This window comes from Physella acuta, unplaced genomic scaffold (assembly GCF_028476545.2).
Source record: "Physella acuta isolate Inbredline_101_S28 unplaced genomic scaffold, ASM2847654v3 ptg000976l, whole genome shotgun sequence".
NCBI classification, from domain to species: Eukaryota; Metazoa; Mollusca; class Gastropoda; family Physidae; genus Physella; species Physella acuta.
In genome coordinates this window covers 179,648-207,205 of record NW_026732493.1, presented here as the reverse complement: position 1 = coordinate 207,205, position 27,558 = coordinate 179,648, and the positions used below count along the sequence as shown (strand labels likewise).

General features: G+C 33.4%; 2 protein-coding genes across 2 annotated transcripts; one reads left to right on the top strand and one right to left on the bottom strand.

The window, feature by feature from the left end:
* Positions 1 to 16,491: 16,491 nt before the first annotated feature.
* Positions 16,492 to 19,707, top strand: LOC131954144 (mucin-2-like). The gene is made up of 2 exons (XM_059317675.1): positions 16,492 to 16,552; positions 18,387 to 19,707. Exon 2 carries the CDS (start codon positions 18,712 to 18,714, stop codon positions 19,630 to 19,632), a length of 921 nt encoding a protein of 306 aa, XP_059173658.1. The 5' UTR covers positions 16,492 to 16,552; positions 18,387 to 18,711; the 3' UTR covers positions 19,633 to 19,707.
* A 6,513-nt stretch (positions 19,708 to 26,220) lies between these two features.
* Positions 26,221 to 27,515, bottom strand: LOC131954145 (large ribosomal subunit protein eL6-like). Its single transcript, XM_059317676.1, has 3 exons — positions 27,359 to 27,515; positions 26,826 to 27,049; positions 26,221 to 26,503 (listed from the first exon to the last, which is right to left on the bottom strand). The coding sequence occupies exons 1-3, from the start codon at positions 27,497 to 27,499 to the stop codon at positions 26,221 to 26,223; spliced, it is 648 nt and encodes a 215-aa protein (XP_059173659.1). The 5' UTR covers positions 27,500 to 27,515.
* Positions 27,516 to 27,558: the final 43 nt, after the last annotated feature.

Here is a 27,558-nt window from a genome sequence, read left to right as displayed (position 1 = left end):
TTGTGTTGTGTTTAGTTTTGTTCTGTTCCCCAGTTGGTACATTTCAAAAAGATTTACCGTGGCGGAGCACGGGATGCAGCTAGTATATATATATATATATATATATATATATATATATATATATATATATATATTCATGTAATAATTGAGAATGATTGTAGTCGTAATGTGTATCTTACCATGATTGCAAATTATAAGCGCCGTTGTTTTTCTTATTATAAATCTTCTTGAGCTGCTATTTTTAAGTGCTGTATTATGGTTTTGTCTTAAAATTTTGACAAATTCATTAGTATACAAACACTACAAAAGCCTTGAAAAATTAATTTGTTTATTTTAAACAAAAGCAATATATAATCAACCACAAAAAAGGATGCTTCACGCTTCTAGAAATACAAACAATATACTATAGGCTAGCATTAGCCGTATATAAGTATGCATTAAAAATTGACATAATGTTTAAACTGCAAATAAACAGAGGTAGAAAAAGTGTATGTACACATATAAAAAGTAATATGTATTTAGAGTAATCAGCATGGGAAGGGTTAACACATTATATAAAAGTAGAACGAAGAAAATGTCCACATAACTCTGTTTACAAGACTGCTGAACCTAATTCGATCTTTCACCTAAGTCAGTGAAATAGATGGACTCTACTTCATCATCCGGATGAACCATTATAAACAATGACGTACTTTCTATGCAAAACATTGTAACACTAAACATTTTGTAGCACATGTTTATTGTATATTAATGTTTGTCATTATTCTTTAATTATATAAGTAAAATGTTTATCAACTATCTATAGCTTTGTTATCCACTTACTTTCATGTTTAACGTAGCATTACAGAAACTGAGTCTTTTTCAAGTACATTTTTTTTATTTAGACATTGTCACTACGTAAATAATTTATTTCAATACAGACAAGGGTAAGAGTCTGGTTTATTTTGTAGACTGACCTTTGCTTATCACCCATGACAATATGGCTATTCTACTCTGGGTGGGGGTACATCATAGCCGGGTCTACGACAAATTCACGAATGACACTTTCCCGAATGCCGTTTACCCGAAGGCCGATTTCCCGAATCGACACTTGCCCGAATGGGATAAAAGCCCGAATGGAAACTTGCCCGAATGGGACAATATTTACATTTTTGAGCAAACGGGCAAGTGGCTTTCCGTCAAGTGTCTTTCGGGAAAACGTTCGGCTCCCGTCATAGCCACCTATTAAATTCACGCCACAATCAGAATAATGGTCAAGAACTGAAGTCGATTTGTTTAAATGATAATTCGTTTGGTTTATTTGATCACACCTTTGTTATTCTCCTACAGAAAGTACGGATGGTATGAAGAGTCCATTACACCAAGCTGCATAACCTAACCTGTTCCACTGTCAGTTGATTTATCACGGATGCGTTGTAGAGTTCAAAATACATTTCTTGATCAGCTTTATGAGCGTGCATACTGTGTACTGATCTATCTATCTCTAGAAATAAACCGTTTTGGATGAGCCCTCATTAGCCAGATACACTAAGTTATGGCTTTTCTCTTCTGGGTGGGGGTACGTAATAGTCTGCTATCAAAGTACCGTCACCATCTGATTCAGTGTCACCAATTGAATGATGGTCACCATCTGAAGATGATTTGTCAGAATAATCATCCATACGGTTTATTTGATTTTCTTCGGTTTTATTCTCCAGCTGAAAGTATGGATTAAGTGCCGTGTCTTTTAAATCAGGCTCGATATTGTAATCCCTTTCAATGTTATCATTTATTGGTTAATCTGTCTCAGTTTTATTCTAAAGTTCAAAATTCATATTTGGATCATCTTTACGAGCAGGTGGAACATCATATTCTGTGTCTAAACTATCGTCAGTCACTTGAACTTTAACTGATTCATTCTTCAATTCAAAGTAGGGATTGTTTGCTAGACTTCTACGAACAGGGGGAATATCATAATCATATTTACGTTTATCTTTTTTAATGATATTAGTTAGAGAAACTTCATTATCCTGGGATCTTTTGTTGTTACTACCAGCATCAGTATGTTCTATGTTTTCATTCATGATTTTAGCTCGAGTATAGTTTGGTGTTGAACCATTATCTGATAGCTCAGTTCCTTGGCTTATTTTGTAATCTCTTCCACCGTTATCCTCTGTTGGTTGATCCGTCTCAGTTGTATTATGCAGTTCAAAATACATATTCGGATCAACTTTACGAGCAGGTGGTACATCATATTCTGTGTCTAAACTATCGTCAGTCACTTGAATTTTAACTGATTCATTTTTCAAATCAAAATAGGGATTGTTTGCTATACTTCTACGAACAGGGGGAATATCATAATCATATTTACGTTTATCTTTTTTATTTATATTAGATTGAGAAACTTCATTATCCTGGGATCTTTTGTTGTTACTACCAGCATCAGTATGTTCTATGTTTTCATTCATGATGTTAGCTCGAGTATAGTTTGGTGTTGAACCATTATCTGATAGCTCAGTTCCTTGGCTTATGTTGTAATCTCTTCCACCGTTATCCTCTGTTGGTTGATCCGTCTCAGTTGTATTCTGCAGTTCAAAATACATATTCGGATCAACTTTATGAGCAGGTGGTACATCATATGCTGTGTCTAAACTATCGTCAGTCACTAGAATTTTAACTGATTCATTCTTCAGTTCAAAGTAGGGATTGTTTGCTAGACTTCTACGAATAGGGGGAATATCATAATCATATTTACGTTTATCTTTTTTATTTATATTAGATAGAGAAACTTCATTATCCTGGGATCTTTTGTTGTTACTACCAGCATCAGTATGTTCTATGTTTTCATTCATGACTTTAGCTCGAGTATAGTTTGGTGTTGAACCATTATCTGATAGCTCAGTTGCCTGGCTTATGTTGTAATCTCTTCCACCGTTATCCTCTGTTGGTTGATCCGTCTCAGTTGTATTCTGCAGTTCAAAATACATATTCGAATCTACTTTACGAATTGGTGGTACATCATATTCTGTGTCTAAACTGTTCTCAGAAACTTCCCCAGTATCTGATCCATTCTCCAATTTAAAGTAGAGATTGACTAGATCTTTACGATCAGTGGGAAAATCATTTTTCGACACAGTATTATCTTCTTCAGTGATATTAGGTAACGAAACTTTATTATCAAACCGTCCTTTATTATAACTACCTACATCAGTATGTTCGATGTTTTCATTCATGACTTTAGCTAGTGTATAATTTGGTGTAGATGTGTTGCTGTTCATAGTATAGTTCACACCTGAAACACTAATTGATAGTTCAGTTCCCTGGCTCATGTTATATTCATGGTTTAGTTCCCTGGACTGTTCATGTAGAGTACGTTCATGGGAGTATGTCCGACCCATTCTATCATTTTCAACATCATGTTTATGCTGGTCAGAGTTCGAGATAACTATAGAATTTGTTTTACAGGGAATCCCTATGTTACTCGGTCCATTCGTCTCACTCGGTTCCCTCACGTTATTTGGTTGTTCTGAGGTTTGTTCGTATGCATTTCCATCTTGATTCCTGTGATTCTCGATATTTGTGAGCTCAGTTGAAGAACTTTTGGTATCTGTACGTGTACGGACAGCAGAAAATCTACACTTGTATCGTAGCTTCCAGATAACTAGTAACATGGTGATGAGTGCTGCGGCAATAACACCAGCTACGAGGACCATCCCTAGACCCCGCAGTGACGTTGTGGATGTGATGTTACTTTGTGTTAAATTAAGAACACATTTCACAGTTTTGGTGTATTTGTCAGGTGGCTTCCCACATGTTACGTTAAATTGTTTTTTACTGCACTCAGTTTTATACGCAGATACTATTTTAGGCAATAAATAATTACAGTATTTATTCGTTTCAAATGTTATTTCTTGATCCCTGCATTCGCAGACTGACACATCAAAATCGCAGTCTCTGCCACATTTTGTAGTGCAGTCTTTATAGCTGCATTTACACTTTGAAGGATTGTGTTGGTTACTGCAAGAATAGAGTTACTACTTGTAATTACAAAGTGGTAATTAGATTTCAAGATGAATTCTATTAAAGATATTTATCAATACAGTTTGGTCTAAAATTTAAAATCAAAGTTTCAGAAATGTGTGTGAAAATATAAATAAAAGCATAGTATAATACATTTTATAAAAGTTTACTTTTAAAATGAATGTAAAGTATGGATACATGCAACAAAAAACGAAACGAGTAATATTTTGTGCACATGAAATCTATTAAAAGAAAGCATCAATACAACTCACCATGTAAATGTAGGCTTGTCACAACACTGATCTTCTGTTTTTACACACATTGTCAAGCAAATTATACATAAAAGTATAAGCTCCAAGTGTTTGAGATTCATTGTAGACAATCGTAAACTGTATGTGGTTACTAATGTTCTGTTAAGTAAATTAATTATCCTTAATTGCCATCTATGTAATTAGAACACAGTACTACGTTTTCTGGATTTGAATTCTAAAAATGTTTTTGTATTTTATTTTCTTGTAGTTTATATACAATCTACTACTTTAACTTGTTCGTAAAAAATTGCATGTATAATGTTCTGTTTAGTTTTTTTTATAGCTGCATTTAAAGCGACAACTGGATGTAACTGACCTATAACGTAATACCGTCTTCAGTTATTAAAACTAAGCTATTATTTACTTCCCGTATGCTAGTGGTGATACTAAGAAAACCACATCCTATAGCTCATCTATTTTTACACAGCAGGATGATGTCACTTGTTCATACTGTCAAACATGTAATTTTTTTTTCAAAATTTTAAACATATAACCTACACATCTTTTCCATTTCAAATAATATATGCTTATTTTAAAGTGTTCTATCTATATATATAATTCTCTTCTGGGAGCCGTTAGAAAACAAGCTGCAAGCGCCTCCTTGCAGTTCCCTCTCTTTCTCTCTATCACTATCACTACCACCCCCACCCCACTCCCACATTGTCTGGTGAGCTGTGGTCACGTTGTTTACATTTTACAATCATAGAGACGGGTTTGGTGACGGCTATTAGGGGCAGATAATTTAGTTTGAAACGATTTTAAACTTAGAGGAGGTAACTAAGAGGAGGCTGCTTTCACGTGGGGGGGGGGGAGGGGGGTTTAGTGTTTTTAAGCAAATATTTTCAGTGGCAGCATTGGTACTGTCGAATTCACAAATTATAAATTACTGAAAAGTAGAAAAAAAAGCAACTAAATAGCGGCGTATGATACGCAGCGGGTCGGCTCGTATGTCATAATGATCTACGGTTACATTTTAATTTAGGTCAAACTAGTGGTGTTGCAATTTTAGTGTAAAAGTACCTTTTCGAAACTATGGTGTATAAGGCAGATGCAGTAGAGTTAACATGTGTTAGTGACCTCGGTATATAAAGTAAACCCAGGGGCGTAGCGAGGGGGGCGGAGGGTGCGGACCGCACCGGGTGACACCATTTAGGGGGGGGGGTGACACCACGGCAAAAAATAGCAAAATATATAGAGAAAAACTTGAGGGGGGGGGTGCAAATCGAAAGTTTGACGGGGGGTGCAAATCGAAAACTTGAAGGGGGGATGCAAATCAAAAGTTTGAGGAGGGGGGTGCAAATCGAAAACTTGAGGGGGGTGTGCAAATCGAAGGTTGGTGGGGGGGACGACACTGGGGGGTGACACCATTAAGTGCCGCACCGGGTGTCACAAGACCTCGCTACGACACTGAGTAAACCCAGCCTCATTTACTTTCCCTAACGCGATTCATTTACCCATCCGAGCTGGCTTGACTCTGGACGTGTACGAGCCCTTGGTCCGGGACTTCAGGGTTAGTAGCCTGCCGTTCTACCATTCGACCACAAAATATAGTTTATTTATTGTATTAAAACCACGGAGAATATGTATTAGTTTCGAAGAGAAATATTTGACAGCCTTAAAATTTAAATTGCGTTAAATGTGACTCTTTATGGAATAAACTTCTGGTGGTGGAGATGGAAGTAGTAACTGTTGTGATGTGAATACTTGAGACAGGGTCGATGCTAGAAACTGACAAACAATGTACGAGGACGGTCACATTTAAATGAAACAAGACGGTGTTCTTCATTTTCATATTTTATTACATGTAATAGACGTGACTACATCTTACATCGACGACAGACATGATGACGACTTCTACAACCTCACACGACAACAACAAGACTCAGACTGACTTCAACCCCTTTCCTAATTTCCTAACAAACTGCACCTACTCTCCTACGTCGCATCCTTATTTACTTTGTCACGCATTCAGAATCTTTTATTAATTCCACTACACACATACTCTCAAACCATCAACATCTTTATTAAACACATTCAACTACACACATACTCTCAAACTCATTCAATGCACTAAAGTCCATTCACAACAGTAACATTTCTAATTATATGCGTCAGTCAAGTCGAATTAAAACAGTGCCTCGTTTATTGTAATTTTTAACAATGTAAGGATGTATTTAGCTTTTCCTAGGTAAAAAACAATTAAGTTTAAGCAGAGATTTCTTGTGTATTTGAAGTAAGGTAGTTTGGTCTTTAAATTATTGTAACGTTTTGAAGTTGTTTAGCTTTTAAGCGGCGAATAAAGGAATGGCTAGTGGTTGTATTTCTTTTAAATGAATACTTTTAATATATCGATTAAAAAAAATAAAAAATAAAGCGTTAGCAATGCACGGACCCGTATAAAATAATTCAGTGAAAATGAAGCATTATACTGTTCAAAACTCACAAATGTCTATGCAGACATTAGACATTTTTCTAGGGCATGGAGGTCTTCATTTGGTGAGAATACTTTTGGGACTTGACAAAGATACATCCCTAAGCCCCATTTCTGCTCTTTAGCTCCCTTACATCAGAGAGATGAAAATAAATTCAAAAATTGCTTTGAGAACACACTGTTACCTATATAGTGACCTTTGTTATTTTCATCAACTGATATAATTCTAACAGCATGATGCGGGATGAATTAACGCACTCGTATAAAACTGGCGAGTAAAATTTCGACCACATCTAGCCAACCAATTTCTTTGAAACTTGGTCAAGACCAAATGACAATGCAATCTGATTTACTTTTTTGAATGCTTTATTTTTAAATAATTATGGTCAAACGTCCTATATAAAATAATGTTTACAGCGCTATTATACACACTTACGTGTTCATTTGGTGCACTAATGTCTTTGTCATGAAAACTCTATTCTATTAATATTATTAAGGTACTGAAAACCGAATAAAATACGGTTTAATAATAAGCTTTCGTAAAAGAATGTACTTAAAAGAAAAAAAAATTGTTTAGATATATAATAATAAAGTACTATTTAAATAACAAAAAAAAAAGAAAAGGCGTAGGTCACTTCTTATATTCCAGAAAAAGAAAAGCAATACATAAATTAGATACACTATTATTTTTAGTTCAACAAAAATAGTAGTTTATTATCATATCTTCTTCTTCTTCGTTCTTAATTTAAGTGTTAGAAGGGATCCCATCCAGCAAAATTAAGGATACGTGTCAACTGGTTATGCGCCATTGAGGCCATTGACTCCAATTTCAGCATGATTTTCTATTTGAATTTGCTTCCAAAGCTTTTGTCCAACCATGAACAAACTACAAGGCAGCAGTTCTTTGATTTTGGAGTTGTCTCTACTAGAAGTGGGGCTGTCCACAGGGTTCGAACTCAAGACTATTCGGTTTAGCAACTATGAGCTTTACCGACTCGACCACACTCGACATCTTTATTATCATATTTTCATAGACAATTATTTTTTTCGTTTTAGTGCATTATTACATACAAGGTTGTGATTAAAACGTTGTAAGTTCATTTTTCTTGTTAAAAAAGTCAAATGTATAGTGATTGCTTATGCATAGCTGTATTAGAGTGATTGCCTAGCTTTCACCAATCTATTTTAATACCAATTGCTGTCATTAAAATTTCCACTTTAAGCCGCTATTTACTTCCGTTTGCTGGTCGTAATGATGACTAAATGTCATCCGGTTGAAGAGCTTTTTTTACAAGTTGCAGGATGTCCGAAAACACTTACATAATAAAACATGTAGTAGCCTATTTTAAACAAGTAACCATTACATATTTGCTCAACATAATAAATTATGAACTTTTAGTTTGTATATATATATATATATACTAGCTGCATCCCGTGCTCCGCCACGGTAAATCTTTTTTAAATGTACCAACTTTGGAAAAGAACAAAACAAACAAAAACAACACAAACACAAACACAAAAAACACAACCACAAACACAACACAACCACAACACAACCACAACACAACCACAACACAACCACAACACAACCACAACACAACCACAACACAACCACAACACAACCACAACACAACCACAACAAAACCACAACACATCCACAACACAACCACAACAAAACTACAACACAACCACAATACAACCACAACACAACCACAACCACAACACAACCACAACAAAACTACATCACAACCACAACACAACCACAACTTCAACACAACCACAACACAGCCACAACACAACCACAACACAACCACAACACAACCACAACCACAACCACAACTACAACACAACCACAACCACAACAAAAACACAACCACAACACAGCCACAACGCAACCACAAAACCACCACAACACAACCAAAAATCAACCACAACACAACCACAACACAACCACAACACAACCAAAAAACAACCACAACACAACCAAAAAACAACCACAACACAACCACAACACAACCAAAAAAAAACAACAACACAACCACAACATTAGAATCACCACCAAACAACACGCTTTTTTAGGCGTCCGCGCCCAAAGACAGCCTTTCCAACATTAAAAATTTAAGTCACATAAATAGATCCTACTCCATAACTTACAATAAAACAATGCGATGCAAATGAATGTACGGCAAGTGGTGTTTACTTTTATGGTTCTAAGAAAACACATTGGCAATGTAATTAGAATTACCACCGAAAAACACGCTTTTCCCAGGCGTCCGCGCCTAGAGAGAGTCTTTCCAGCATTCTCTATACTATAATTATAAAATTTCACCATCTGTTAACACCAAAAAACAAAAACAAAAAATAGTGATTTTGAGAAATGATAGACTAATTAGAAAATAGTATAAATAATCTTAACATTTTTCTCTTTTAATTATGAACCTTAACATAGACTAATCAATGCGGTAGTAATAAAAAAAAAGATTAACTTAAATTATTGTTGAGTTAAATATATTTTCAAATTACCTCCCTTGAAAAAATTACCACAAAAAAAAGTTGAATTAATTAGTTTTTTCGACCTACTTTTATGGAAATGTATCCACTTTTTCTGGGAACCTAAACGAAAATGATATTTGACATTAATCTTTTTAATACGTTTTAGCAGTTTGCGTGTATTTAATATTTTCTTGACGTTATGCGAAAGAGTAAAAACCGTGGCAATTATAAAATAGCTCTATGCCGCTATATAAACAAACCCTACTCTATTACTTATAATAAGACACTGCGGTGCACTGAAAAGCACTGCATGGTGCGAATGTTTACTTTTATGGTTCCAAAAGCTATAGCGATGACAGAAGGAAGGAAGGAAGGAAGGACTGACACACGCTCAGCCCGCTTATATTATAGATATATATATATATATATATATATATATATATATATGTATATATATATATATATATATATGTATATATATATATATATGTGTATGTATGTATCAATATGTAACAATTGAACTGTAATTGTGATGTGTAGCTTTTTTTTGTTGTAAGTGCCGTTGTTTTTCTTTTTCTAAATCTGCTTGAGCTGCTATTTCTATGTTCTATATTATGGTTTTGTTTTAAAGTTTTGACCAATTCATTAGTATACCAACACTACAAAAGCCTTGAAAAATTAATGTGTTTATTTTCAACAAAAGCAATATGTTACTAACACACAAAACAAGTGAGCTGCTTAGAGCTTCAAACAATACAAACAATCCACTATAGGCTAGCACTAGACGTATATAAGTATGCATTTTAAAAAATGGACATGATGTTGCAACTGCAAATAAGCAGAGGTAGAAAAAGTGTATGTACACGTAATAAAAAGTAATATGTATTTATAGTAATCAACTTGGAAAAGTTTAACACATTATATCAAAGTACAACAAAGCAAATATCCACATAACTCTGTTTACAAGACTGCTTGAGTTGGGGTTGACCAACAACAAAATGGCAAAGTGCTGAACCTAATTCCATCTTTGGCCTATGTCAGTGAAATTGATGGACTCTACTTCATCAGCCCGATGAACCATCAGGTCTTAATGGGAACATAAATCATGACGTAGGCTACTTTCTATGCATAACATTGTAATAATAAACATTTTATAATACAGGTTTATTGTATATTAATGGTATATATTATATAAGTATAATGATTGTCGACTATGTACAGCTTTGTCATCAATTTACACACTTATTTAACGCTCAAAATCATCATATAACTGAGGCTTTTCAATTCTTTCTTTTTAATTAGACATTGTCAGCGCGTACACACACATAAATCAACTGATAACACATAATTTAGTTCAATACAGACAAGGGTTTGAGTGTGGTTTATTTTGTAGGTTGACCGTTGCTCATAACGATGGTTTTTTCTGTTCTCGGTGAGGGCAAGTCTCCCATCATATAGTCAGCATCACCGGATTGATCGTCACTATATAAACAACAGACATGGTCACTAACTGAAGACTTTTTGCCTGAGATATTTATCTGCTTTAATTGATCTTTGCCTTTTTCATTCTCCAACAAACTGTACGGATATTATGAAACGTCTTTAACATCAGGCTGCACATCCTAGCCTGTTTCTCTGTTGTAGACTGTCAGTTGGTTTAATACCGATTCGTATCCATATCACCTTTATGAGCATGTATATTGGGTGTATCTATCTCTAGAAAAGAACCATTTTGATTCAGGTCCCATAAGCCAGGTACACTACGTTATGGGTTTTCTCTCCTCGGTGGGGGTACGTCATAGTCGTCTATCAAAGAACCGTCACCATCTGGTTCTGTGTCACCAATTGATTGATGGTCACCATCTGAAGAGGATTTGTCAGAATAATCATCCATACGGTTAACTTGCTCTACTTCGGTTTCATTCTCCAGCTGAAAGTATGGATTAACTGAAGCGTCGTTTAAATCATTGTAATGTCTTTCAACGTTATCCTCTGTTGGTTGATCTGTCTCAGTTGTACTCTGCAGTTCAAAATACATATTCGGATCAGCTTTACGAGCAGGTGGTACATCATAATCTGTGTCTAAACTATCTTCAGTCACTTGAACTGTGACTGGTTCATTCTCCAATTCAAAGTAGGGATTTTTGTCTTGAACAGGTGGCACATCGTAGTCGGATTCAAGATTATCTTCCTCAGTGATATTAGGTAATGAAACTTCATTATCCAACCATCCTTTATTATAGCTACCAGCATCAATATGTTCTTTGTTTTCATTTATGACTGTAGCTAGAGTATAATTTGGTGTAGATCTATTACTGTTAATAGTATGGTTCACACCTGAACCACTATTTGATAGCTCAGTTCCCTGGCTCATGTTATAGTCATGAGTTAGTTCCCTGGAGTGTTCGTGTAGATGGGAGTACGTCTGACCGCTTCTACCATTGACTAAGTAAGTATCACTCTGGTCAGTGTTTGAGTTTACATTAGAATCTGTACCACATACTATCTCCGTATACCCATGTCCATAATCTTCATTCGGTTCCAGCTCGTTGTAAGGATGTTCTGCGATTTGTTCGTACACAATTCCGTCTTGTTCTTTGGGATTTTCTATGCTAGTAAGAGCGGTGGTTGAAGAACGTATAGTATCGTTACGTGATAGGAAAGCGGGGACTCTACAGTTGTATCGTAACTTCCACATGACGAGCAATGTGATGATAATTGCTGCGATTAAAACTGCAGCTACGATAAGGCCTACAGCAAGACCACTTAGTGCTTTTGATTGGGTTGAGGTTTTGGCGGACTGAAATATCTCAGTTATTGAAATGGTAGGCGTTGTAGACGAATTTGACGCTGAGATTATTGAACTTAGAGCTAAAGGGATTGTTGTAGTTTGAAGTATAGTACCTGTAACATTTGAAGCATTGACACTGGTTGGCTGTTGCTGGCATGAGCAGTTGGAGTTATTAAGATTAAACTGTGTTTCACATAATTTACAATCACTATTTATTTGGTAAATTGTATTAACACCATCACAGATACCGCAGTTGTTTCCAGTTGAAATATTGATAAACAGTAGCCTCGAGCACTGATATGGTATTAAGGGCAAGGTTGTGGTTTTTACAATAATTTTATATGTATTATCGTTGAATGAGCAGTTATAGACTTCGATAATGTTTTCATTTTGACATGTTAATTTGGTGCAATTCCCGCAATATGCATTGCAAACTTGACAATTTTTTCTAATGTCATCATTTTTGCTGAAAATATACACATTAATCTATGTAGAATAAGGTAACAAGTATACGGTTTAAAATTTAACTATTTTTATTTCAACTGCTGAACTTTAATTCAGAAAGCGTTAATTCAAAATAACTTCATTAGTTTAGTCAATGGTATGGTTAGTAATGACATAGAATAATATAGCCAAGCGAAGGAGACTGTTTATTGTTTTAAGGTTATTGTTGTCTTGTGTAATTGAAGGTTGGATTTACATTTTAGTAGCATAAATATAAATGACCCTATGTAAATCGATTTTAGATCCATGAAATATCTTAAACTTAAGTCTGCCATGTTTCAAGTGCTACCACTCCTGGAAAAAAAGGCTGAAAGTAACACTAACTACAGGTCAGGTTTGATGTATTAATAGGTTAGGGACACGCCCCTCGGGTTATAGTAGAGGTCAAGTGGGCGGGAGTTGAATTGCATTTGAGAGTGAAGCTGAGAAAGGGAAAATGAATTTATTTGTGAGCTGGTCAGGTAAATGTGTTGACGTGTTTGTCTGTCTTGCGTATTCGTCGTTGTGTCGTCTTTTATGTATTAAACCAATCAAAACTAAAAATCGTTTTCTGTTTCTGAATTATCAAGCCAAGTCATGCCGACCTACATTGCCACCCAAACTATCACCTCTCACTGCAGCAGTCATCCCATTATATGACTCATTATCAGTATAGAAAAATATATGCACCAAGTGTCTTTATTTCAAATCACACGAATTATAAGCCTGTATATAACTAAACAAAAGCTTTTTATGTTGATTTTATAGATTTTACTTATTTTAAGATAGTGCAACATATAGGCCTACAGATGATTGCAAAAAAAAAAAAAAGAACGATACAATTTTTTACAGATTTTTGAAAAAAAAAATATTTAAAATATTACCAATAATCGTTCAGCAAGTTTATACATTTATTGCCATTGGCGAATATTCCAAAATGTAAACACAATAGAAATAGAAGAAACCGATAATATTGTCGTTCCATTGTGTAGATATTCCTACAATAGATGTTGACTTGAGCTGCAAGATTTGTAACATGTGTTAATAATTTTTTACCATATAATTAAAATGTTAAAAATTACAACATATTTTATATATATATATATATATATATATATATATATATATATATATATATATATATATATATATATATATATATATATATATATATATATATATATATGGCCCACACCAGTTTAAAATAAAATATCTTTTTTATTTGTTATATTATCATCATTATAACGAACTATATATATATATATATATATATATATATATATATATATATATATATATATATATATATATATATATATATAAATATATATATATATATATATATATATATATATATATATATATATATATATATATATATTATTCCAAAGTTAAACCGTTAATATTTATAAAATGTGTGTAGGTCTATACAGAAAATTCCGTAAACATTATTAACACGTCGGAACAAATTATTGTTGCGTGTCTTCTATTTTTACCTTCAGTAACACTTCAAACTAAGCCGCTATTTACTTCCTTCTCCTGATCGTGACGATTACTTAATATTATCCATTAGCTGAGCTATTTTAAAACTGCAAGATGCTGTCTCATATTTACATTAAGAAATCCCCACTCGCTCGATTTAGAGGATATACTGTAAACCATTTTATTTAGCCGAAATGTAAATTCAAGTTTAAAATGTTCACAATATACTGTTTTGTAATATGAGCATACCAGAGCCATTGTGATAACGCAATGTGTTTTTTGTTCATTTTCTAAGCCATATTAAATTAATCAGTGAATCAGGATTTGTGAACCCTAGCAAAAGGTTTATGAAAAATGTTAGGCCATAATGGAAAGTATTGGAGGAAGATTTAGCTAAGGGGTCTTAATTATGTTAAAACAGTATAAATAATATACTTATGCTATGTTATCCGTAGATAGCGACAGAATAATTCACCACATTAAAAAAACAACAAATTAATAAATTCACTTTTCACTTTGATGTTTTTTGAATTTTTTTCTAAATTAAAACAGTTGTAGTGATTGTCTTTATTTTAGATTACACTGTACATGTCATTCAAAATGTATATTGTAATGAATATGTGTTACATGTAGCTTAAAATAATTGTTACGTAAAGCTAAGTTGTTAAAAACTCAAATACATTACACACAACAAATATCACCTACCGTGTATACTGGTTGTAGCCGACAGACGTAACAAGCCAGAAATAAAACTGGTTTAACCGTTTAGAGGCTTTTAACAGTTGTGCCAATAGGATTTGGTTTACGCTTGACTACACAGCCTACGTGAAGCATTGTACGCAATGTGCATGAGTATTGGGCTAACAAATATTTTAAAGCCATGAATAATATGCCCCTTATCTCTACACATAATGAACACAAAATAATTTTACAAAGGTATAAAAATGCACCTAAACGTCTCATATATATTTATGTATGTGTATGAATGTTCTGCTAGGACATATTTAAATACCGTTACACTTTCTGTGAACATACATTTAGAGTGACTGCATTAGACATGCATTTTTTTTCAATATAAATCTAAGTAAGATTTTTCTTGTTTTTCGCAATATAGGTTTCGTATAGGTTTTATTTTAAATAAGATTGTCACAAAAGATAATCTTCTACAAATTGATAGTATCTTTTCAAATCAATCATCAAATGGCCCTTGGAAATTAACACACGTCTGTTTTCGTGTACTTCCGTGGCATTTGTACACCCATGCACAATCAGGAAGGCAGCACTTATTTGGTTTTGGAATTTTCTCTCCTAGATAGGTTTCTGCCCCGTGCTAATTAGCCTCATCTAACCCCTGCCAGAGCTCGGAATATAAACCTAAATAGACATGGGGTCACCCTTTCGTTTCAGTACAGCATCAACCCACACCTACGTTTTCCAACCAACAAGTGTAATACGGTACGACGTTGTCGAATGATAGAGCGTTTGGCTACCAGCCCGAAGGTCTTTAGTTCGGATCGCGGTTCGGAATTTCGACTGCTGTATGTTCATCAGGCTGTGGTGGGTACTTAAATTTCATTGAGGAAAGTAAAGACGGTTGGGAATAGTGCTGACCAAATTATCCCATGTATGCTGAGGCTATAGAGGTAAAACAAACAGACCAGTTCTTTTAAGCTGGAAAATGGATCGCTAGGTATAAAGAAAAACATTACTTTTAAGTGCATTATCAGAATAACTAGTGAATTAAGCATGGAACCAAGTTTTAAGTTTTTTTTAAATTTATTTTGATAGGTGTATTTGTATACAGCACAATGGTACATGTTAACACATTTACATTAAAAACTAGAACAACATTACAGAAAAGAATACTTATAGCGGTGTATAGGCCTACTGTGTCTGTATAAGAGCGTACAGAATCTAACTAGCATCACACATTTCCAAAACACATTATGTCTTCAAAAATATCCTCAAGGCACCGTTTAATATTGGAAGGGCCATTCTGAATAACATTTGAAAGAAATACCTATAGTTTTTTATAAATCATACGATACCAAAAATGGTTTTTGTGCACGTGCACACCAAACACACACACACACACACACACACATATATATTGTGTGCGTGTGTGTGGTGTGCGCGCGCACAATAACCATTTTTAGTATATATATATATATATATATATATATATATATATATATATATATTTATATATATATATTTATATATGTATATATACAATGAATAACCTCGTTCAATACAATACGTGTCCATATTTGTTTAATTCAGTAATAAAATAATTGTTCAATTTAATTTCACAAGTCACTCGACAATTGTTTTACCAAGCGCAGTAATCCCTAAAGTGCCCTAAATAATTTAAGTAAATATAACAACGCCAGCGGTACGAGTTAGGTCCCCTAGTGTAAAGTGATTGGAAGAAAAACACAGGTAGGCCGTGTTTATCTAGAGCTAGGGTTTCTGGTGTGTGTACCAGCTCCTATATGTTAGCCAACTGTCTACTGGCGTGTGTTTAACTCGAGGAGCTACGGTCACGTACATGGACACCAAGTAAGTGACATATGAATACATGTTTTGACCACTGCTTTATCTAGATATGTTCGTGCGTTTATGTTTTGTTAGATAGAAACTGGTGATTTGTTTAGTCCTTTCAATATACGGATTTCATACACTCACACACACACACTTACACTCACACATATAAACACAGACACATATAGAGACACACACATACACACAGACACAAACAGATATATAAATATTAATATATATACAAATGTATATCTATATATATATAAATTTATATATATATATATATATATATACATATATATATATATATATATATATATATATATATATATATATATATATATATATATATATATATATGTGTATATATATATATATATATATATATATATATATATACATATATATATATATATATATATATATATATATATATACATTTTACTGTTATTTATAATGTTTACAAATATATTGTAAATCGTATAGCATAAATAAACTTTAATACAACTGTTTGAAAAGATTGTTGTTCTAATAAATCTAACGTGATTCATGCAACAATGAGTTGGTATTAAAATAGATTATAATATATTAGTCTTTAGATGCTTGTACCAAAACGTATGTTCCTAAACCATGCACAAGAAGGGGAATTTAGTGTGGACTTTCCTACCAATACAACTACTGTACTATACATATCCTGCGTAAGGGTTTTACTCTACTTTTAGCTGACGGGGTAAACGTGTTTACCACAGGCTAACACAAACATCCGGCTTTATTTCAAGGAACTTTGTAAAACTGAATCTCTTTAACTAATGTTACAGTGTGGGTATCGTATTTCTTTGCAAAGGAACATTTAATTTTGACTTGATTCAACTGTGAGGGGTTAATGTTTAAGTTGCTTGATAAACAATATTGTGGGGTTCATTTCCACGGTAGATTTTTCTTAAGTGAAATAAATGTAAATATATACGAGTATATGTGTATGTTTTCTGTATGTATATAAATGTGTGTGTGTGTGTGCGTGTGTGTGTGTGTGCGTCTTTGAAAATCTTGTGAGTGACAATGCGTTGTATGGTTCATTAACAATTTGTCACTATATTATATGTATTCATTTCATTTCATTACTACACTTTTAAGGTTCATCAATGATTATAATACATCATTTGTATTCATTTCATTTTATTACTACACTTACATTTAAAACTAATCAAAATATTTTAAGAGCAATTAATTTGTGGTTCAATATGTTCTAGCTATGTCAGTGTGCTAGACTTTACCTTCCTATAACAGTAGCAAGGAGAAGTAAATCATATAAGTAAAACTAACAGCAAACCCCACATTAAACTTCCTGGATCTCGCCTAGCATAAAGGCCGTATTATAATTCTTGTATAACTTAATGTCAACCTACATGAATAGCTAGGCCGTCTATGCATGTTATGTGATATATATGTAATATATGGCACGTATTATACTATACGTCGAAAATAGTGTCATAGTTCCTGGTTCTAAAGTCGCTAGATATCCAACATATGATACAGTGTATGTTTAGTTTTACACACTGTGTACCATTTTATTTATAGAGGAAACTGTGTAATTTTACAACTGTTAAATGCGGTTAGTATTGGGTTTAAAGCAATATATATATATATATATATACATATATATATATATATATATATATATATATATATATATATATATATATATATATATATATATATATATATATATATATATATATATTGTAGGAATTTCTGTTAATTATTCAATTGTAGTGTCATTTTTGCTATAAGAAAAACACTAACAACTGTATTTCAAACTTTAGTGTTAATGTACTTTTCATTTTTTTTCCAGATATTTTATGTTATGAGTTCAACTTGTGATTAACAGTTGGTGTAATATATAAGGATGTTAAGAGTCATGAATGAAATTAAGTTAACTGATGGATACAAATCGGCTTTGTTAACCGAGTAAATGATCAAGGCAATTATGATCAATAAATGTATGTTAATCAAGATCACCTTGTGACTTCAAATTACGATATGTAAAAAGCAAATCATAAAGGATATTTGATTTCGAAAGAATTGAAAATACTACATCTTGAGAAATGTGACGAATATATAACGTGTGTGGATACTATTCAAATCTTGTTAAAATTGTTTAAGAATACAACTTAACCATGTTGAGTTGTCTTATTTTTTATCTTCTGATCGCTTTGGAGGGAACAGCTGGTAGTACATCTTCACCACATACAGAACCTGCTACAACTACTACAACTACACCAACGACAACTACACCAACGACAACAACACCTACTACAACAACTACGACAACAACGACAACAACACCAACAACCACTACCACATTACCAACAACAACAACAACAGCACCAGACAACGTCGCCGCCATCGCCTGCGGTGTTATCTTCGGTTTGATAGGCGTTGCTCTCATTATCGTCGCCATTATCTTTCTGGTACGCTGGAGACGAAAGAAACGTCCCTTGACCTCTGACCCGGAAGAAGAGGGTCACGAATACGAAGAGTTCAGCAAAAACGTGACGTTACGCCCAGCCGAAGCGTACTCATCTTTAGATTCCAACAGGACCTCTAGCGATCACCAGTACTCCAAACCCGCAATAGACAACGCGCATTCAGACAATCAAACGAAGATACCCGCCACCATCACAACCAGTAATGGACCTGTGTACAACAACATCACCAAACCAAACACTGAACACATCAGCATCGACAGTTCTAGACTCAGCGGGGTAGTCAGTGACACGTACGAACCTGTCGACTCCAGCAAAAGACTTTCTGATAACCAGCAGTATGAAGACATGACGCTGTCGGCTGCAGCATCACCAAGCGACAACAACAAGAAAATCAACATCAACAAAGACGAATTTTATAAAACTGAATACATCAACGCACCTAGTAACCCGAAGCTGTATGGATCCGAACTCCGAACGTCGGATTCTGGAGCGGTGCACTTTAATAATTCAAAACAGCTGGACGCAACAGAACCGGATTCGTACGTGGATGTGAGTGATCTGCGCATGTCACCCCCGCCACGCCCACACAAGAGAAAGGACCCTGGTTAATTAGTCAATTAATGGCAATAATGACAAGTTAACTAACAATGACAACTCTAAGGAGTTACGAATATTCGAGATTTTCAAGAATAACTTTGTTTCGTTTCTGTGTTAGTATTGGATTCTCAGATTCATAGTTTTTATTTTTATTTTATTACGATTTGCACTCTAGTTAAAAACAAAAAAAAAATATTTCATTGATATTATGCCTATTATTGATTGTACAGTATTTCTTATTTATAAATCTAGTGATGTTGAAGTGAGGGGATGAGATGCCATCTAAATATCCCTTCCGAGTCCGGCACTTAAAAAAAAATAAACTTTTGTTATTATTATAACAAGTTAACGTTGTTTTCTAATGAAATAAGGTTAACAAGGTATGTTTGTACGTAGTATTTAACCCTGTGGTATCCTACATCAAACAAATACCAAATACAAATTGAGACCAATTCGTTTTAGTCATTACCATTTTGTACAGTATTTTAAGCTTTATTATTTTGCTACACGAATATTTTAATATCTCCTAATTGAGCTGTGATATTTGTTGTTAAAAAAGTAGTATAGACATAGTATTTCATAAGAAATATCTTTTTAAAATTTTATTTCATTTTTTGAGTTGCCGGACATGATTCTTCTCTTCATGTTACTAAATATAACTGTTGAATGTAGTTTCTTTGGAAACACCGTTTAGATGAGAAAGTCTAGAGAGACGCTTGTCGCCTGGTGTTTTATTACCAGAAGGTGTCTGTATGACGTCAGCGTGCCCTGGAATGTTTTAATTAAGAAACACGCTAATACCAGGAAGTAAATTAAATGGGTTGTCAGTCTGACCCGGTGACACACTTGTGCAGTCATGTGACACGTTGTGTACACACCTGCAACATACAGTAGCACGACCCATTGTAGGGTCAGGTCGTACTTTGTATACACACACGAGTATGCAGTGTGTACACACGGTTTAGTAGGATGTACACAAGGTTTAGTAGGCTACACAAAGGTTGTACATACTTTTGTAATGAAATGACAAACGGTTCACGCATGTGCAGTTGTAACTAAAATAATGTGCAAAATTATTGTTTATACATTTTTTTTATTCAGACAGTTGTGTTAGTGATAAATTAATTTTAAACACATATGTGCGTTCAAAAACGCATTTAGTACACCCTTCTGGTATAAGAACAAACGCATTGTATACACACTTACTACTTTGTATAAGCAGTGTACAACACAATGTGATAAGGATAATATAACATGTGTACAGGTAATGTTGTTGTTGAAACACATGTACATCCTTAATATTCAGGAGTATTATCGTGTACATACATATGATAAGGAGAACATAACTAGTGTACAAGTAATAATGCTATTGAAACACATGTACACCCTTAATATTCAGGAGTATTATCGTGTACATGTATATGATAAGGAGAATATAACTTGTGTACAAGTAATGTTTTTTATTGAAACACATGTACACCCTTAATATTCAGGAGTATTATCGTGTACATATATATGATAATATAATCAATGCGTAAGTCACTTGTGGAACAAGGACCAACACAATATGTACACACTAACGGTGTAACACAACGTGTGTACACGCCTCAGTGACGCGGAGGAACTCATAAGTACACATGTTACGTTATTAGAAAATAAATTGCTTGTTTGTCATTGATCCTAACCTAATGAAAGTATTATGATTTTTTCATGATTTATTTTATGATGTATTTTATTCTCATTTTTGTGTTGTTTTATTAAGACAAAACTGAAAAAAAATATTTAAACTGAAGTTAAAAACCATATAAAAAACAACTAATGTACCTATGAGTTAAGCAATTTATTTGCTTACATATATAAGGTTATACGTTTGTTTTGGTCACTAGGGCAGATAAAGTAGAGTTTGCCTATATCTATGTAATCACATAACTCGTGATTTTATGTATAGTCACCTATGTTATATGTGGTTTTAATTTTCAATTTCTCTAATAGCATTACTTACCCAGCATAGTTGGGTGAACTCGGAAATTTCTACGGGAAGGAAAACTTGAATCGTTCGTGTTAGCAGTCATTTGTTCTATCATCTTCCTATTGTTAAACTTCGCAATGGTTTTAAAAAACTGTTAATTTTTTTAAATTGTAGAAAACATAATGTTAATTTTTTAAATTGTAGAAAACATAATGTGTTATAACATTATGTTTCGTGTTTTTAGCTCACATACTTACATATTGTGTTGAAGGCATGTTTTACACATTTGTTTTTAGCCATTCAAATATTATACAGTTAGTTATATAGTCTACCGTTTTCACGGGATGTAACTCATTTTAAATATAATATGGATTTTATAAATTTGTATTCGCCCCTAAAAGTAACGTACCAATTATACGTATTGCAAATAGTACCAAAATATTTATTTTAATATTTACAAAAAAACATATGCTAAAATTGTTTCAGATTACTTTGATTTTACTTTATAATTATAAATTTTTATACCATATTGAACTGTAAAGGTAAAAAGAAATATATCTGATTTGCACTTTAGCAATAGTAATCAATATGAATGCAATGTGCTATGTGTTCGGTAAAATATTCATTACAATAACTGAAAGAACGCATATCATGAATACATATATATTTTAATTATTTTAATTCTCTGCAATCCCAAATTTATTTCAGCTCTACTTAAAAACCAAAATTCCTCCCCCCCCCCCCGTCCCCTCAACCCACCACGCCGAGGAAAAAAAAATCCATTGAATCATCATTTAATTACATTTGCATTTTCAGTTTCAGGTTGGTTTTTTAAAATTTATTTTCTTATATATTTAGACGTTTTGTATTAGATCTATGTTTAAGTAAACCCTCTTAAATGAATGAAAGTAGGCTACAAGTAAGAAAGAAATATTACTATTGTAAAACTGTATCAATCCAGGATTTGTCTTAGAATAAATTAATTAAGTTACAAAAAAACAAAAACAAAAACAAATTATGAATACATCTTTGCGTCCTGCTTTAATGTTATATGAAACTGTTTTTTAATTAACATGATAGTTGTGTAGCGAGTTTCCACTCGGGTTTTTTGTAAAGGATTACATTTAACCAGTGTTGATTATACCACAGATACTTTTTCATGCATAACCATTTCTAGAATCTCATGTTATGATACTTTTAATTGTTGGTGTGTGACATTTTTAGAGCCTTGTTTGTTTGTTTATATGACGATCTCATCATCTTATATTTGTAATATTTTAAGGTGTGATTCATGTTTTAAATATTGGCATAATGTCTAGAAAATAAAATATCTCACCATTACTTTACGCTTGTGTTATTATAGTGAACGTTATTAAAGACAAATGCAGACAAATAGCAGACATTATACAGAGAAATAAAATACATGTATGTGGTTTCAAGAAAAAGACTCAATCATTACAATATGACAATGTATACGTTATTGTTACCTTTGTGTGTTTTGTTATATTGCTCTTGAGTCGAATTTTGAAATTGTAGAAACGGTAATAAATATGCTTTTTTTTCCCTTTTTACACATATACAGATACACGCACTCCTTAACCATACGTAATCAAATATATGAATATAAAGTAAAGCAGTATTATATATATATATATATATATATATATATATATATATATATATATATATATATATATATATATATGTATATATATGTATATACATATATACATATATATATATATATATATATATATATATATATATATATATATATATATATATATATATATATATATATATATGTTATTGCAAATATAAAATACTTTGGATTACAGTATATTGCATATTATATGTGTGAGTCTATATTTATATATTGGGTGCAAATAAGTGATACACTGTTTGGAGATGGTTACATCTTGTCTTGTATTCATCCTTTTTGTAATAATCAAGATTTCAATCTTGATTTATATAATTTTCTTTTTAATTTAACCCTACTATGGTACCTTTACAAAAAATAATCTTTTTGGTACCATGGGTCCAGTTTGACCTCATGGTGAAAAATAGACTATTTGACCAGAATAACTGCACTCTATTATTATTTATTGTTTACCTTGACATAATAAGATATGACAATATGCCGGTACGTCCAAATAAATACTGGACAGTTCCATAAGCAGATTTATGTTATTTTAACCCGCTGTATGCAAAATGTTATTGCTGGCATAGATTGAGCACTAGCCTGGTATGTTCTTCACACACCAAATGATTGCACTCATTTCAGACTAGTTTTCTATTCTTGTCACAAGATCTGGGACACATGTAACACTCTGTAGGAAAGTCCTGGATGAGAATGTGTGCTGCTTGCTGTTTGTATCGGTATATTAAGGGGAAAATATCTTTATCACATTGACGGTACTATGGGGTCTATATGACCCGAAGCGAAAAAAAAAACAAAAATAATAAATAACCGGTAATACTTTGAAAGTATCAAACATGTGTAACGTACTCATGAAGGCCTTATGAAAAAATGCATGGCAGGTGAGGTCACTAATCCTGGTAGTTTTCAAAATAAATTGCTCTAAAAAATGGCTGGTGTTATATTTACCCCATGGTACTAGAGCATGCTTAAATAATAAACTTTTAAAAAAAAATGCATTCATCGTTCCGTTTATGGTCTAATAAAGTAAAACCCACACAAATATAAAAACATTCTCAATACTGTAAGAAAGGCATATTTTCTTCTATGTTGTATATAAAAAAAAAACGTTTAGACCTAGCGATCGATAGTGGAAATGAAGTAGAGTTTCTTGACCTCGGCATATGAGGGGATGGTGTGTTCAACACTTTGCCCAACCGCCTTTATTTTCCCTAACATGAGTTAGGTACCTATCAGAGCTGGGCGTTCCATTGAATCGGTTAGCAACATAGCTCGCTACTGCCTACTCCATGCTGTCCTATTCTGTTGTATACACTGAGCATAATTTTCTGAAAATTTCTTAAAAAAATATTATTGAGAAGTAAAATTAGTGTTTTTGTTTTTTATATCAGTTTGCAGTATAAATCAATATGTAAGAAATATTATTTTTTTTTAAATCCGTAAACGAATGTATGTTTACATACTCAATGCTTTTTAAATGAAATACTGAATAGTATTAGGGTCTAATGCTATACATAAGTAATGGTAACAGCTTTTCCGACTATTTCCCATTACACTTTTAAACGTAGTCATATAGAGAGCATTACATTGCATTACATGATATATATATATATACACACACACACACACATATATATATATATATATATATATATATATATATATATATATATATATATATATATATATATATATATATAACACTCACATAAACGCACACAGACACGTGATCAGTCTTATATTTATTGGTAGTATTTTTTAAGTGTTAGTCTAGTAAGAGAGATGTTGAAATTATCGTCATCACAATTTTGAATTAGCTGGTTTCGCCATAAATACAGCTACTTAGGTTATCTACCTTTGAAAGCAGGTGTAGCTTTAGAGAAGGTATTGAAAAAAGATTTTTTTTAAGAAAGAAAAATAAATGACACTGTTAATATAATGATATATGTTATAACTGTATTTAACCTTTAACCTACATCTTATCTACACAATTTGAATGAGACTTATTTAATCAGAATTACCAGTATCTTTCGATTAGTGATATTAATGCACGGTTTTATTCGATATGCATCTTTATAAACACTAGCACTTGGCTTATAAACAATATCAGTCCACGGTTTGCAATTGAACATGTAGTAAAACTATCATTGACTTAACTTTTTCTGTATAGGGGAGATAAGCAATAAAATATGACCCAAATGTTTCATCGCAGCTAGAAGCTAGACGACAAGTATATATTTTGTAAAGCACGTCTCTATTTTAGAGATCTAGATCTAGCTGAAGGGGAGAAAAAGTTATATTCTAATGGTAAACTTGATGTAGTGATGTATAGCTTGAGTATGTGCTTTTTATTTATGATTTCAATAGCATTGTTCTGGGAATTCATCTTGTTATGTCCCTTGACATAAAATGGTTGTTTTTGCAAATATTTTGTACGAGCCGACCCGCGGTGTATCATACGCCGCTATTTAGTTGTTGTTTTTTCTACTTTTCAGTAATTTATAATTTGTGAATTCGACAGTACCAATGCTGCCACTGAAAATATTTGCTTTACAACACTAAACCCCCCTTCACCCCCCCCCCCCCTCCCGTGAAAGCAGCCTCCTCTTAGTTACCTCCTCTAAGATTAAAATCGTTTCAAACTAAATTATCTGCCCCTAATAGCCGTCACCAAACCCGGCTCTACAATTGTAAAATGTAAACATTTATTTAGCGTGAACCACAGCTCACCAGACCATGTGAGGGGGGTGGGGGGGGGGGGTGGGGGTGGTAGTGACAGAGAGGAAGAGAGGGGATTGCAAGGCGCGTTTGCAGCTTGTTTTCTAACGGCTCCCAGAAGAGAATTATATATATGGATATTCTGTCGAATTTATGAACTGATTTGATTTCATGTTTTAGCTGCAATATTTTTTTTTTTTTTTTTTAAATTTACAAGTTTAATGTGTATTATTTCTCTATAAGGCAAATCCAATTAAAACACCATCTTGTGGGGAAAATGGTTGTTTGACAATGAAAGCATAGCTCCTAGGTATCCAAACAAGAGCTTCTTTTCAAGGTTTTTACGAATCACTTCCAAAATTTGACGATCAAACTTAGCCTGGTCTTCTTTGCGCTCATCATTGACAGCATAGGCCTCTTTCTTTGTATTGAAAATATCACCCTCTGTATGCTTGGGCTTCTTACAATTCAGCCTTCTAAAATATTCATCATTTACTCTCTCTGGTACTTTAACACTCTTGATGTCCAACTTTGTCCTTGTGGTAATCGCATAAATTTGATTGATTCTTCTCAAGGGACAACCATTTAGATTTAACACTCTTGATGTCCAACTTTGTCTTTATGGCAATCACATAAATTTGATTGATTCTTCTCAAGGGACAACCATTTAGATTTAACACTCTTGATGTCCAACTTTGTCTTTATGGCAATCACATAAATTTGATTGATTCTTCTCAAGGGACAACCATTTAGATTTAACACTCTTGATGTCCAACTTTGTCCTTGTGGTAATCACATAAATTTGATTGATTCTTCTCAAGGGACAACCATTTAGATTTAACACTCTTGATGTCCAACTTTGTCTTTATGGCAATCACATAAATTTGATTGATTCTTCTCAAAGGACAACCATTTAGATGATAAGGTCCTGTCACAAGCAGCAAGCCAGACTTGAGTTGTTTGAGGAAAACTACCCTCTTTCCCTTGTGTCTTCCAGCAAGAGGAATTAGAACAGTCCCTGGGGTAATCGAGGGCCTCAGACTTATTTTATGATGCCTGAATGGCTTCTTGTGGCTTCTTAGCTTTCGTCGCTTCTCTTCAGTTGGATAGAATCTTTGGCAATCTGCTAACTCGCACTTTTCTCTCCCCTCCATTCTTCTCTTCAGTTGGATAGAATCTTTGGCAATCTGCTAACTCGCACTTTTCTCTCCCCTCCATTCTTCTCTTCAGTTGGATAGAATCTTTGGCAATCTGCTAACTCGCACTTTTCTCTCCCCTCCATTCTTCTCTTCACTTAGATAGAATCTTGGCAATCTGCTAACTCGCACTTTTCTCTCCCCTCCATTCTTCTCTTCAATTGGATAGAATCTTGACAATATGCTAACTCGCACTTTTCTCTCCCCTCCATTCTTCTCTTCAGTTGGATAGAATCTTGGCATTATGCTAACTCGCACTTTTCTCTCCCCTCCATTCTTCTCACCACCAATCTTCTTCGTGACAAAAGATGGCTTCTTCTGAGATGCAGCTGGCATCTTGACGGAAACAGTATAAAAATCTCTTAAAGAAAGAGGATGGGACGGAGTGGTCTAGC

Excerpts from the sequence above, each read along its gene's own strand:
- LOC131954145 (XM_059317676.1), bottom strand. The coding sequence starts at position 27,499 with ATGCCAGCTGCATCTCAGAAGAAGCCATCTTTTGTCACGAAGAAGATT. Across the intron at positions 27,050-27,358 it reads AGAATGGAGGGGAGAGAAAA|CTAAGAAGCCACAAGAAGCC; the intron begins GTGCGAGTTAGC and ends AAGCGACGAAAG. Across the intron at positions 26,504-26,825 it reads GTGATTGCCATAAAGACAAA|GACAAAGTTGGACATCAAGA; the intron begins GTTGGACATCAA and ends GATTACCACAAG.
- LOC131954144 (XM_059317675.1), top strand. The coding sequence starts at position 18,712 with ATGTTGAGTTGTCTTATTTTTTATCTTCTGATCGCTTTGGAGGGAACA.